This window comes from Siniperca chuatsi, linkage group LG4 (genome assembly GCF_020085105.1).
Source record: "Siniperca chuatsi isolate FFG_IHB_CAS linkage group LG4, ASM2008510v1, whole genome shotgun sequence".
Classification (NCBI taxonomy): domain Eukaryota; kingdom Metazoa; phylum Chordata; class Actinopteri; order Centrarchiformes; family Sinipercidae; genus Siniperca; species Siniperca chuatsi.
The window spans coordinates 1050001-1065000 of NC_058045.1; the positions used below are offsets into that span (position 1 = coordinate 1050001).

Here is a 15000-nt window from a genome sequence, read left to right on the forward strand (position 1 = left end):
TGTGCGCTTGGGGTTCCTCTGAAACCAGCTGATCAGTTAAGTGCTCTATGAAAGCATTCTCATGGTGGTCTAAGACAGAGACAAAGCCATTCTGATAAAGCCATTTTGTAATCCCATCATCACTAAGGTGCTCATGGTATTTTGTGCTGATATTCATTATCTCATATGACAATATTCAGGCCAGAATTTTGGGAAAGTCGCAAAAAATTCAAAACACAAAAATGATGATGAAAGATACGAAACCTATCTGATAAACATATGCTAACTATGAAAGTTAACAGTGCCAGATTAAAGGCAGTAAAACTAGACTCAACACATGCTTTCAGTGTTTGGGTACACGAGTCGATCCAGAGATGTGTCCTGTTCCTGCTGGGCCGATCACATTGGCTCTCAGAGCGTTTCTTTTCTGTGCGCTCAGTTCGGATTTGAGCGGGTATGTTTGCTCAAAAGATGCTCGGGGCTAAGAGTCTGTCCATTCTGGTTTAAAAGCTCTCTTTTCGCTGTCCGCTCTCCTCTTTTTAGAGCACGCCATGTGACAGGACTTCTTAATGAATGTCATGTGAGATGATTCGGGGCCGCTAAACAGTGCCGTAAAGGCCAGAAAAGCTGCGGCGGTTAAAATAGAAAGACTTTGGCGCTACAATGACTTCTAACACCAGCAGCTCAGGTTTTTACGTTGAAATAAATATTCGTAATATAACTATAAACATAACACATTATGAAGCATTTTAGAATGACATAAGGTCAAGGACATTTTTTGGCAAGGTCAGTGTATTATAATTCTCATAGTTGTAATACATTATAATCATTGTATAATGCATTATAATCACTGTTTTAATAATGTGATTATTATGGATGCAGCTGCTTATGGAGATTATTTTCTCCATAATATAATGCATTATAATGCATTATAGACACGGCTTCATTGAAAGGGTTACTGAACTTTGTTTCAAACTATTTAAATCTGTTACATTACTCACACAAATGCAAATTTGATCAGAAAAACAAACACAGTCCCTCTGTTCAAAGGTAGCAATAGCTGGACAGTAAGTTACAGCTCCGAGTTCTGCAACAGTCCCGCTCGGGGACTTCCAGTCCGTCAGGACTTTCTCTGTCTAAGATGATCACTTCTGCCTTGCCATTTACTTATTTATTGTATTTGTATGTACACTTCCTGTACAGATGTTTCCCTTTAAAGCTTCCGTGGCTTTTGATGTGAAACGTCTAAAGGAAGTGTTAAGTTTCATTGACAGTAGCTTGACCACAAATGAAAAAAGGGTGGTACAGTATTTCTGTTATTCTCTGTATAAGCCATTAGCTGCTGTCTGTTGACAGAGACAAGGCAGCCGTTTGGATCTGTGTCAGGTGATCCAAACTCAAAATCATACTGTTATCAAGACAAGATCTGAAATTGTTCATTCATACCTAAGACTTCGAATTGTGCAATGTACACTTTATACAACCGCCGATGCTATCAGGTAGAACTCGGGCTGGAAGGACCCCAGTCCCCTGTCCAGACAGTATGATCCAAACACAGACGGGGCCCTTTTGTTTCTGAATTCAAAAGCTTTATGAAAACTCTACTGCCTTCATAGTTTTAGTCAACCACAACTCAAAACGTTTTAGTCGACAAAAGGTCATTACATTTCAGTCAACGTTCAGTCAAAGTGTTTTCTCTCTTTAATCTAATTCAGTTAGGGCTGATACAGGTATCGGATACTGGAATCAAGGTGACAGCCTGTGTTTCTTTTTAAACATGCCACACAGTTTGATCAGGCTGCTTACAAATATAAAATATATATCAAATCCCACTAGTGCTGAAACAATTAGTGGATTGATATGCCTCCCTGGCCTGTAATCTTAGAAACAACAGTTTGACTAGGAAGTGACTGCGACGCACGTTCGGGGCTGCCATTAAGCTCTCTGTGGTAAGGACATGAAAATGGAAGTTGCTTGTCCAAATATATATATATATATATATATATATATATATATATATATATATATATAATAAACCTGCAGGCTATAAATGTTACAGCAACCCGTGATGCACACTGACACGTTAACAGGTCTGAAAAGCCAACACGGTTGTTCCTCGTGTTTCAGTATAAGAGAGGGAGACACCGACCTGACTCAGAATGGAAGCTTCATGGTTCGCTTTGACTGCATCCTTGTCACTATCCTCCATCATTAACACTGAGCTGAGAGCACAGACTGGAACACTAAAATCAATGTCTCTGCAGCGATAAAGAAGTACAGTGTGTGTGTGTGTCTCTCTCTCACACACACACACACAGGCTCGTGCAGCCCAGTGACATACTATAAACCACAAATCATGGCCTTCTGCACACACACTCAGTATGTGTGACTGCCAGTCACTGAGTTGGAATACTGGACCTACTTCACTCTTGCTCCTTTTTACACACACAAACACACTGCGCTCACACTTAGTGACGTGTACAAACGCACACTTGCAGATTACAGAATGTACAACAATCCAAACAGTGAAGCTTATTACAACATCTTATTTTCATAGTTTTGTCCATTATTCCTATGAGATCTGGGACATGACAATGAAGTCCAACGTGGCAAAAAACACAAGGAGTCAGACAATTAGACAGGTTGTAAACAAGACAAGAGTTCAGCACTGCGACTGCGTTTGCACTATTTCAAGGCTGCTTTAAACCACAGACGGCTCAGCCAGTGAAAACAGGTAATCACAGCGGAAGCCCACCTGTGCTGGCGGCCTTTCAAACACTGACACATCAGACACCCCTCTGACCTGGCTGGGATCCAGAATTCCGGAAGTTATTGACATTGTCAGACAGCATTAGTGCATTACTGAAGAAAATATTGACTCTTTTTTCATTTTCATAACTGACAGCATTTTAATATTGACATCGGCACAGCATTGATCCTGTCATTGACATAAACAGCTGTTAGATACATAAAGATGAAAAGGTCATTTTTGGAGTTGGAGTGTTTGTGCCGGCTGGAAACAGTTTGTCATGAAAGTCAAGGTGATTTGTTTACTGCAAAAGAAAAATATTAGTGTGATTTTGATTATTTAACAGCAACATACAGTGTGTCATGTGATTTTAGGTTTTTAAAATATTAAGATGTCGACACATTACAAAAGCCATTTGTGAATCTTATTTCTAGGTGATACTGTGCCATCCACCTGGCTGTTTAACAACGTGCTACGCTGAAATGTGTGCTTCCTTTTTGGGCTCAGACGCCAGATATCAATGCTGCACATATTCGACTTTCAAATAATAATCCATTCCACATGAGTTGGCTGACTGAACAATGTTTTAGCCCTAAAGTCTTTGTATGAATTTTATATTATTTCTTGTGCTTGAAAAGTCCTTACCTCAGTCTCAACATTCCATAGCATTGGAGCAAACCCTTTGTGGAGAAGCCCTGACCTCACTGAGTCCCCTGCACCTCTGAAACCAATCCTCCACCTGCAGTTCCTTCAGCCACTGGCACTCAGTGTTCCTTCCTCTCACTCCATTAGCTGCATGTTGCTAATCAGCATTAATGCACTTACCCAGTGACACAGCAGCAGCAACATCTGGCATCATTTGGTATCTGATAGGGGAGATTTGGGAAATTGAGCTTCCATCCATCCATCCATTTCTAATTTATCCAGTTCAGGGTCATGAGGGGGCTGGAGCCTATCTCAGCACGCATCGGGCGAGACAGGGCTCATGGCTAACACATACAGACAAAGACATTCACATGTATTTTAAGCATGTTTGAATATTGACTGTTGATGCCCTTATAAAGTCCTGGATGTTATGTATTTATGGATTCCTAGGGGTATTTTCTTGATCCTTATTATCCTATTTAAATGCCAAATTAAATGACAATGACACACATGGTTCAGAGGATTCTAAAATGTCTTTTTAATTATTTCAGTCTGCTCCCCACTAAGTGCTGATGAGCCCAGAGGAAGAAAATAGCCAACTGACATTCAGTGTCACATTACTGCCCTAACAGCATCTCAAGCCAGACTGCCTAATCCTTTACACATCCTCATACACACACACGCAAACACACACACACTCACAGCACTGTAGCTGACATGATGTGGGCTGTCACATTGACGTGGTACATAATGGCTTCAAATGTTATTGAATATTTTAACCTAGCGTGAGAACAGTGGCTCATTCATTCTGCTTAGGCAGAGAAGGGAGAGAGCGGGGCATACTGTGTTTTTGGTGACTGGCTAGGTCACAACGCTCACCTTGTTTAAGACCAGAAAGTCCATTAGATTCCAGACCATTGTGCGGATAGTTTTTTTAAATACATGATTTACAGTAATAGTTTATGAAGCTTTCATGCTTTGTCAGGCTAACATTATCACTTTTTCTGACAGGCACTGAATGGTCACATTTCTCTACACGAGTTCACTTTTTCACAACTCTTCACACCAACGTGCAGCTCAGCACAACACTTCATCTCACATCCAAAACGCACTAATGCAACCAAAACCCTTCATACACATCTGAGGATTGGCTCGTGTACCCGAACACTGATAATATGTGTCTGCCAACAGTAACAATTTGCAAAAATGCCCCCCCCCCCAAAAAAATCCCTATTGAAGCACATTGCAGCATTTCTGATTGATCTCTGTGACATTTACTGTTAAAGCAGCACAATCCATGCAATACAGAATTGACCTTATTTTTGATGTAATGGAATTGTGGTTCATGATAAATAAATAAAATCTATTTTTACAAAGACAATAGTGACACTAATTGCAATGCTGCCTGTTGTTAATGATTTTATGGTCAATATATAATGAATGACAAACTAAAGTAACTAAAGTAATTAATAAAGGAGAGCTACAGATACTGTATAGAAATACAACAGTGGTAGTTAACCCTGTTTTCTGCATCTGGCCCAGTTCTCATCCACATCACACCTTGTGTCCTCTCTTGCAGTCCACCTGGGAAAGAATCTTTCTGCATACCTAATCCATCCCTGCTAATCTTCAAAAAACTCACCACTGAGTACTACTACGGCTACAATAGTATAACCTACCTGCCAGAGGCTCTGTCGTAAAATGTACTTTTTATCCAGTTTTTGCCCACATTTTTACACCTCATTTTTACATCTTTAAACCGGATAACGGATTTTAGTCATCGGACACAGATTTTAAGTTGTTTTGCACCTCCTTATCTGAAGCACAACACGGCTTGTTTTTAGCATTGGGAGCTTACTTGCTTATGAGGAGGACTACAGAAACCAGTTGTCAAGACGCTTCCAACTGCTCCATACCACTCTTTGCACCAGCGCCATGGCGCGCTCCCGCCCAACTCTTTGTACACCCTTTTCCATTCACTCCATCAGAACCATCAGTCTTTTTAACAAACTCAAAAACATCTCAGGCCTGGACATCTTGGACCGGGACATCGGACGTTTTAGTTAACTGCTCTCATTCCACACATGGCTGCAGTCAGCCTGTCCATCATACACTCTGTTTTTTACTGACAATATTAATCCCATATGGGAACAAGCCTCCTTTTTGAGCAGAGATGGTATCCACTCGAGCTTCCATGGCACAAGAGCACTTTCAGCAAATATTTTTCATGCAGTTACTACAGCCTCACGTCACTGATTGAGCGCTACTCGCTCCACAACAGCTCTGGTCTGCACACCTGTCACTGATAGCTCCTCTTCGTCCCCAGTGACCTCTTCACCTCCGGGCCACTGTAACAGTCCCTATTCTATTTTATAAGTTATAAGTGGACAACATCCTGTATTATTCATAAAAGTGTGTGGTGCCTTCCAACAACTGATGAGCCAAAGCTTTAACATGGGATAATTAAACTTCAAACATTACAGTATTTAACAACATCTAGCTCTTGTTCCTACGGAAGTTAAATACACGTATTGTAAGTTGCTTTAAATAGAAGCATCTTCTAAATGAATACAATGTAATGTAATAAGTGGAACTGCAACTAAGAATTATCATTATCAAAAAAAGCATTATTTTTCAATTAATCAATTGATCATTTAGTCTATGAAATGTCAAATTATAGTGAAAAAATGCCCATTACAATTAGTCCAAGGTAATGTCTTTTGTCCAACATACAATGTGCAACAGTCCAAATCCCAGAGATATTATAAGTTTACAAGAGCAGCAAATCCTCACATTGGAACATTGATAAAATGGAAACAGCAAAAGGGTGCCGTTTTTACATTGAAAAATGACTGCTGAAGCTGCCGATTCATTTTCTGTTGAACAACTAATCGAATAATTACTAAATAAATAATTGGGCAAATAAACCCAAACCTCGTGGCTGAGGGTAATTGTTAAAATGAAATAAAATTCTGGGAAGCCTACAGATTGTGTGTCCATAACCAAACAAACTGCACCTGTTATTTATATTAAGCAGCGAGGGTTAGCGAGAGGTTACACAGACAAATGGAAGTGTGTTAACCCCGCTGAACTTTCTGACTGCTAAATGTCACATCTTAATACAAAATAAAGCCCGGCTTTTTGTTTCAGTTTGTGGAATGAAAAGGACATGGTGGAGAATAACTGTGTGTGTGTGTGTGTGTGTGTGTGTAACAGGGAGCTGTCCATGTATGTGGTGCTGATTTCAAACAGTGCAGTAGTTTCCTACTTACTGTCCATTCATCCCTTGTCTTTCATCTCTTTTGCTCTTAGATTTACCACCTCCTCTCTCTTTCACCCACCACTTTCCTTCACACAGTTTTTCTATCCTCCATTACTCTGTCTCTCCCTCTCTGTGTTCACACCCCGCTTTTTCTTCTCGAGACATTCAATAAAAATAAAGCTTTCTTATCACAGAGTGCCTCTCATTTTCTGGGTTTTCCGCTCATTTCCCTAAATTCCCTGTGACTAGCGTGAAAAACAAGCACTCAGTGTGTTGAGTCAGGAATCACTGTTGCAGCAGAACATTCTCACAGCAAAACGGATTAATAATAAACTGAGGTTTTGTTCTCACAAAATAATCAGTATCTATCAAGTTCTCAATTTCTTCTTGTTCTTTTTCTCTCCACCGCTATTGTAAAGATTTATTGATAATGTAACTGATCTTCATCTCCATGCAGCACATTTGAAGTTACAGCTCTTCTTTTTTGCCATTTAATTTCCAATTGTTGCTGTGCTATATGATCCTAATGCACTGTGATGTGTTGACTGCTGCCAGCTGAAAGGCTTCACACAGTATCAGAGGAAGGGACGCTGAGGAGGACAGGAGCAGTGGATCCTGCTCCTGATCGAGCAAGAAATCCTACTTTCACCACCCAAACATTTGAGAAGCAAGTTGAAAAACTGCCAGCACAGTGAACTTTACGCAGCAGGGTGCATGTCTGTGTATAGACTGCCTGAAGTGTGCAAAGACCCACAATGATTTCAATACACACTCTTAACAAAAGGCCACTGTATAGCACCAGAAAATGCCTCTTCGCTTACAGAGTATCAAATCTTTTAAAGAACCACACCAGTTTTTTTCATGTTTTCATTCATTTTCCACAAATCACTTTCCGATACAGACTTGACTCTTGGTTGAGAACGGCAATCCATCACAGTGATCATCATGTCTGCCTTTACTGTTCATTGTCATTGTTGTTATAATATAATAACCATTAATATAGCCCAACCGACACTACTGATACTGATATTTATTTTTAAAAATCTGACAATGATATATCGGCCGATAGTCATTTAAACACATAACGAAAACAAACCATCTTGATACAGAGCCCTTAGATGTGTTTTCTGTTTGTTGGTTGGTTTCTTATGTACAGATGGGCTGATCATTTAGTTTATATAACGTCAGAAAAAAAGTTAAACAGTCCAACATTCACTTTAAAGTGATATAAAACAGAGACAAATCTTATCAAGATTTGTTTTCATGTTCATGAATACAGTGAGTTTGACGGCAATAAAGCAGGCAGAATGTGATGGATTATCCATCTCCAGCCAGTTTCAAGTCTCTACAAGTTGCTTTACAAAACTGTAGTGAAATTATTGTAAATGAATGGCTGACTGGGAGGTAGTAAATCTAAGTCGAACATCTAAAATGCTGTATCTTTTGGAAAATGTCCAAAAATTCCACCGTGTGGAAGAAGATGGGGTTCATTTCACTGTAAGCAGCAACAAGGTTGGATTCACACAGACCGGAGAGCCATCCGGACAGGGCTCACACTCAGGTGCAGAGGGGATTTTGCTTTTCAAGGAAGCAGTGACAGCTCACATCTAAAGCACTCACACTCCAGCCGCTGGTGCTGTTGACATGCAGAATGCAGTGGGAGATGGAAAACTGACGAGCAGAGACAGCCTGTGTGTGTGTGTGTGTGTGTGTGTGTGTGTGTGTGTGATTTACAGGCTAAATAAGAGAGTACGGAGCAGAGAGCATGGGGATACAGTGGCAGCCAGTTCCACTTCTTTCCACAACAAGGACCTGATGGACTACGGCCTCTGAGTGCTGGGTGAATTGTTGTTGGAAAATCTCTTGGAGCAGAAAGACACACACACACACACACACACACACACACACACACTCATGCACGCACACTACTACAAGGTGGCGAAAGGAAATTCATGTAACAAATGTTGATCTTTTATCTTGACACCCTGTCAACATTGTTTTCTACTTTCACACCACCAAAGCCCAGTGAAGTGAAGTACAGTACAGACAACACACAGATTTTGCTATGATGCAGTGAAGCCGTTATTTCTCATTAGCTCCTGCCACTGGAAATGTATACTTTGCTGTCACACCACTAATTTCCATTAGCTGTTAGCAGTACAGTGATGTATTGTTGGTAGGGATAGGTACCAAGGACCGGTCTTAAACTGATACTGGTTCCTGATTGGTCAGAACCAAAATATTGATAAGCTCCTGGGTTGTCAGTGCTGCTATCGGTATATGAACATCAATCATTCATTTGTTTAACAGTACATTTTCAATTTAGCCATCTGCTACTGATGACAAGTTCATTGTAAGCATTGCAGGACCATGTCGAGGTTGTGCTCGTGTTCTGTGGATTCTAGTTAAAGGGTTGGTTCAGATTTTTTCAAGTCTATATTGAATACAATACTCACAAGCCATCTGAATGTTGAAAGAGCATCGGTCGCTGTAATCATTCCTTCGTAGTGCCCCTACACTGTAAAAGATCACACAGTCCTCGTTCTTTGCGAGAATGCATTTTAAAGTTCAGCTGAAGTTGATATGAGGCTAATGTTTCCACCAACAGTGAATCCTTGCTGAGGTGTGGCGGAGGGAAACTTCCCAGTAGACAAAATATTGGTAATAATCCTAGACACAACAATGAGGACGAAGATACCCACTTGATTTGTCAAAGTCAGACTGCTTAAACCTTATTTTAGCTTCAGCTGAACTTTAGAATGTATTAATGTATGCGATTCTGGAGAAATCCAATACCATGATATAGAGCGAACAACGACACAGCAAGTAATGTAACTAACGTTAGCTAGGTGGTGGGTAGGCCTGTCATCATAGCTACTTTTTTTGGACGATATATTGTCCCAGCAATAATTGCGATAAACAATATTATTGTCATTTAACCAAATAATCACAAATCACTACATCACTACAGGGAAATTGTATATTTGAAGTAAAAAAATAGCTATGAATATATTTCTCGCCTTTTCCCTGATGGTCTGAATAGGTCTCTAAATGTTTTAATTTTCTGCTCAGCCGCTGTGAAAAACCGCTTAAGCTCTGGGAAAGCCCTGCTGTTCATTCTGGCATCGGGTTGGCCATAATAATAATAAACAACAGGAAATATCGAGGTCAGCAAAAACGAACGAGGTCATGTCCACATATCGCACAATAAGTCGATAACGGAATTATTGCGACAGGCCTAGGCTGTGGGTTAGCGTAGCTAGGTTGTGGGTTAGCGTAGCTAGGCTGTGGGTTAGCGTAGCTAGGCTGTGGGTTAGTGTAGCTAGGCTGCGGGTTAGCGTAGCTAGGTTGTGGGTTAGCGTAGCTAGGCTGTGGGTTAGTGTAGCTAGGTTGTGGGTTAGCAAACTGTTGCTACAGCTGCTGCTGCGAAGCTAACAGCCAGAGAGGACGAGACGGTTTCCCAGAGCCAGCACAGCAGCTCCAGACAGCGACGCTCACAACTCTCCTGCTGCTACAGCTAACATCACAACAACAGCACAGCTTGGCTAACTAGAGAGTCAGCTGAATGTGCGTGGGCAGGTCGTTTAACGTCACTGACACACAGATCATGGCTGGAACAGTGCTGTGTGGCTCGGTCCGAGCCTCTTTGTTTTTCCCGTTCACAGAGCCGGGGCTGAGCTTGAATGGCACCTGCTGTTGTTTGATGTGAAGCGTGCACACTGCAGTTAAAAGAAGAGTCACTAGGTGGCAGAAGGGTACTTCCTGATGGCTTTTTGAGGTGAGGTGAGGCTGTTGTTGTAAAGTACCCTTCAGCCATCTAGTGTCAATTCTTTTTGTTTTTGTGTTTAACAGTCTGTTCCAATTGACTGGTGAAATAAGTTATTGTTATAACATTTTAAATAAATAATTTAAATTTGACCATATGGCTTTAGTGTGGTACAGTCCAAATAAATGTGGCAGTTATATCACACGTGATACCATGTAGCCTGTGTTTTTAAAGAAGAATTTTAAAATGTAAATGCTGTTGTGAGGGCATAAAACCAATGATCTGTTGAACTTTACAAATCAAGACTTGATAGTCTAACAACGGCATAGTCATCAGTGCTGAAAATGTTTTTTTAAATCGAAAGTCAAATTGAATCGTGAATGAAACAGTCTGAACCTCTTGAAAGCTGAAACTTGTTTGCTTGTTGTTAAACTGACCTGCTACCAGGGATGTAGACAAAGGTAAGCCCTCCTCAGGTCAGTTAAACCACCTTTAGACAGTCTTTTCTAATGAATTCACCGCCTGTTTGAGGTGGCTACATTCTGAATGTGGCTGATGCTCTTCTATTTGCTCTTACGTTAGTGATTATGGGATTTAGCCTCTGACTTGGCTCGGTTTAACCTTACTCTACATTGAAGTTGTGTGTATAGATTAAGACATGGTTCAAATAAGATGAAGGCTTTTTAAGGGAACGTGGTTGCCCAGGGCGCTGGCTGTCATGTAGTCCCTAACGGGTTGGCCAGGGCATACAGTAACAGGCTGGGGTACAGCTGATGTAGGGAGGCAATTACAGAAGATGGGTTAACAACCTCCAGTTGGTGAACTGTTCTGACATACTCCCAGGCTGGGTCTGGATCCCAAATGCTTCATCATGTACTACAAACATAATGGTCCAATTTGATCTTGTTTAAATTGTATATTATTTTGGAAAAGGCTTTTTCATGTCCATGGTTACATTTCATGCACATTTTAAATAAGTTGTGACCAACTCTGCCAAAAAAGCACATTTTAAAAGCATGAATAATCCTTTTTTTCCAGCTGAGGAACGTTTTCTCAGTACTGACATCAGTTGGTAACCGACCAGTGGCCTAACGATGCTGTCCGTCCTGCGGATTAACAGGAAGGTGTGAAGGGGTTTTCGCCCAGAAACTAATGCTAAAACCCCCCAAACCACGGTAACCTCAGCTGAAGTGGATTTTCCGAGAGATCTAAAACAGCAGCGGCACTTACATGGAGGTGATGTTCTGGAAAAGGTCCTCGATGCTCCCGGTGCTGTTCCCGGCCCCCCCGGCGCCCCCGGCGCCCTGGAAAGACAGCAGCGGGAAGAATTTGCTGTTGTCGGACTTATTGCAGAAGATCTCTGTGGGCGAGCAGGTGCAGGTGGGCGGGCAGTCCAGCAAGGAGCTCAGGTAGTTGCGAAAGAAGACGCTGAGCAGAAAGAAGACCTTCCAGCAGCACCGTATCCTGGGGGGGGGACGGACGCCGAATGCGCCAAATAACGCACCAAATCCATCCATGCTGTCACGATTCAAGTCCCCAGATTTCTTCGTAACTTTGCAGCGAACAGCAAGGAAATGACACAAATCCTCCGGTGGGAAGTCCGCTGCGCGCGTACGTGGACGTTAGAATGAGTCACGGTGTTCTCACCTTATTTCTCACAATGCAGTCCAAATGTTCAGATAAACCCAGCTCCCCGTGTCTGCGCGAGTCCGTGTGTGGGGGGATGTCAGAGATTCGGATGATGCCAGTCACGGCTCTCCTGCTTGTTTTAAAAAAACACCACTGGGAAGGAAAAGGGGGAGAGGGGGGCGGGGGTCCCGAAAATATTCCAGGTATATGACATGAAGGGCTCTGAGCGCGTGCTTTCTCTTCTCCTCTCTGCATCGTTTTATGTCATCCCTCCATCCCCCCCCCCATCGCCCCCCTCTCTGTGGCGGGTGCCAGGCGGTGGGATGGTGGAGAGGCAGAGACAGAGAAGGACCACATCCTCCGAGCTCCGAGTCCCCCCTACTGGGCAGAGTGGAAACTGACACAGGCGCGCCCGCACACAGGGGTGCGCGCACACAGCGGCTTTTGTTTTCAGATGGTAGTGACCCCACAGAGACACACACACACACACATTCAGTTCTGCTGCCATCCCATATCAAGCACCCTGTAACATTATGTCTGTCTGTTTAAAGGGAAATGACCAACCTGGATACCAACCAGCCACACTGCCGGAGCCACACAACCCCAGGGGCCCCAACAGCCAAATGTTTACTCTATCGAATATGCACATGAGCACAGAGTGAGCACAGAGTGAGCACAGAGTGAGCACAGAGTGAACACAGAGTGAACACACAGTGAACACAGAATGAACACACAGTGAACACAGAGAACACAGAGTGAACACAGAGTGAGCACAGAGTGAGCACAGAGTGAGTACAGAGTGAACACACAGTGAACACACAGTGAACACAGAGTGAACACAGAGTGAACACAGAGTGAGCACAGAGTGAACACACAGTGAACACAGAGTGAGCACAGAGTGAGTACAGAGTGAACACACAGTGAACACAGAGTGAGCACAGAGTGAACACACAGTGAACACAGAGTGAACACACAGTGAACACAGAGTGAGCACAGAGTGAACACAGAGTGAGTACAGAGTGAACACACAGTGAACACACAGTGAACACAGAGTGAACACAGAGTGAACACAGAGTGAGCACAGAGTGAACACACAGTGAACACAGAGTGAGCACAGAGTGAGTACAGAGTGAACACACAGTGAACACAGAGTGAGCACAGAGTGAACACACAGTGAACACAGAGAACACAGAGTGAACACAGAGTGAGCACACAGTGAACACAGAGTGAGCACAGAGTGAACACAGAGTGAGTACAGAGTGAACACACAGTGAACACAGAGTGAGCACAGAGTGAGCACAGAATGAACACACAGTGAACACAGAGAACACAGAGTGAACACAGAGTGAGCACACAGTGAACACAGAGTGAGCACAGAGTGAACACAGAGTGAGTACAGAGTGAACACACAGTGAACACAGAGTGAGCACAGAGTGAACACAGAGTGAGTACAGAGTGAACACACAGTGAACACACAGTGAACACAGAGTGAGTACAGAGTGAACACACAGTGAACACAGAGTGAACACACAGTGAACACAGAGTGAGTACAGAGTGAACACAGAGTGAGCACAGAGTGAACACAGAGTGAGTACAGAGTGAACACAGAGTGAGCACAGAGTGAGCACAGAGTGAGCACAGAGTGAACACACAGTGAACACAGAGTGAACACACAGTGAACACAGAGTGAACACAGAGTGAACACAGAGTGAGTACAGAGTGAACACACAGTGAACACACAGTGAACACAGAGTGAACACACAGTGAACACAGAGTGAGTACAGAGTGAACACACAGTGAACACACAGTGAACACAGAGTGAGCACAGAGTGAGCACAGAGTGAACACACAGTGAACACAGAGTGAACACAGAGTGAACACACAGTGAACACAGAGTGAGTACAGAGTGAACACACAGTGAACACACAGTGAACACAGAGTGAGCACAGAGTGAGCACAGAGTGAGTACAGAGTGAACACACAGTGAACACACAGTGAACACAGAGTGAGTACAGAGTGAACACACAGTGAACACACAGTGAACACAGAGTGAGTACAGAGTGAGCACAGAGTGAACACAGAGTGAACACAGAGTGAGCACAGAGTGAACACAGAGTGAGCACAGAGTGAACACAGAGTGAGTACAGAGTGAACACAGAGTGAACACAGAGTGAACACAGAGTGAGTACAGAGTGAACACACAGTGAACACACAGTGAACACAGAGTGAGCACAGAGTGAGCACAGAGTGAGTACAGAGTGAACACAGAGTGAGTACAGAGTGAACACAGAGTGAACACAGAGTGAACACAGAGTGAGCACAGAGTGAACTGGATGTTGAGCTGACAGTTACACCGAAAGTATGGGTCCAGGTTCGTTCTTATCAAACCCATGATGTCAGAGGTGACACATCTGTGGCATGATGTGGTACAGTTCTGACTTTTGGGCCAGATGCTGGTGGTGGCGACTCTGGCTGTCTGCCTAGTTTCACGCGTTGATCCAGAGTGAGTCTGTTGAAACTAATATGACATTTCTATTGGATGTTCTTGGTCCCCAAAGGATAACTCTTTAAGCAGTATTAATGGATTTTTGGCCTCTTTATTATTACCTTATAATGTTGTTATGGTGAACATGTTAGCAAACAGTTGTCTGTTTACACAGCCACCAGACACAAATGAACATTATTTTTCATTTGGAGTTGTGTTTGTGTCCACCTGATGAATGGGACTCCAACATTCCCTCTCCTTAGCTCTGGTTCGGGGCGAGAAACACGAGCAGTCAGATTTATCCACATCATCCAAAATGGTGATTTCCAAATTGTTTCTGTCACGCCCCCCTTTGGAAGTTTCTCGAAATAAACCTTGCTAAATGCTGAGATATGATAGCATAGACCTTTTTCACAGCAGACCTTTTGACCTGTCATAGCAGACAAGTGCAGCTGTTCATCAGATACACCTCAGCTTGACAAGTC

The 15000-nt window shown here is 42.7% G+C and overlaps 1 protein-coding gene across 1 annotated transcript in view; it reads right to left on the reverse strand.

Annotated features, from left to right (window-relative positions):
* The window catches only part of ntrk3a (neurotrophic tyrosine kinase, receptor, type 3a), a 286883-nt gene extending 274526 nt beyond the window's left edge, over window positions 1-12357 (reverse strand). The window contains exon 1 of the mRNA XM_044193839.1: window positions 11632-12357. Coding sequence (XP_044049774.1) covers window positions 11632-11918 — 287 coding nt within the window. The 5' untranslated portion in view covers window positions 11919-12357. The remainder of the gene's footprint in view (window positions 1-11631) is intronic.
* Between the last annotated feature and the right edge of the window lie 2643 nt (window positions 12358-15000).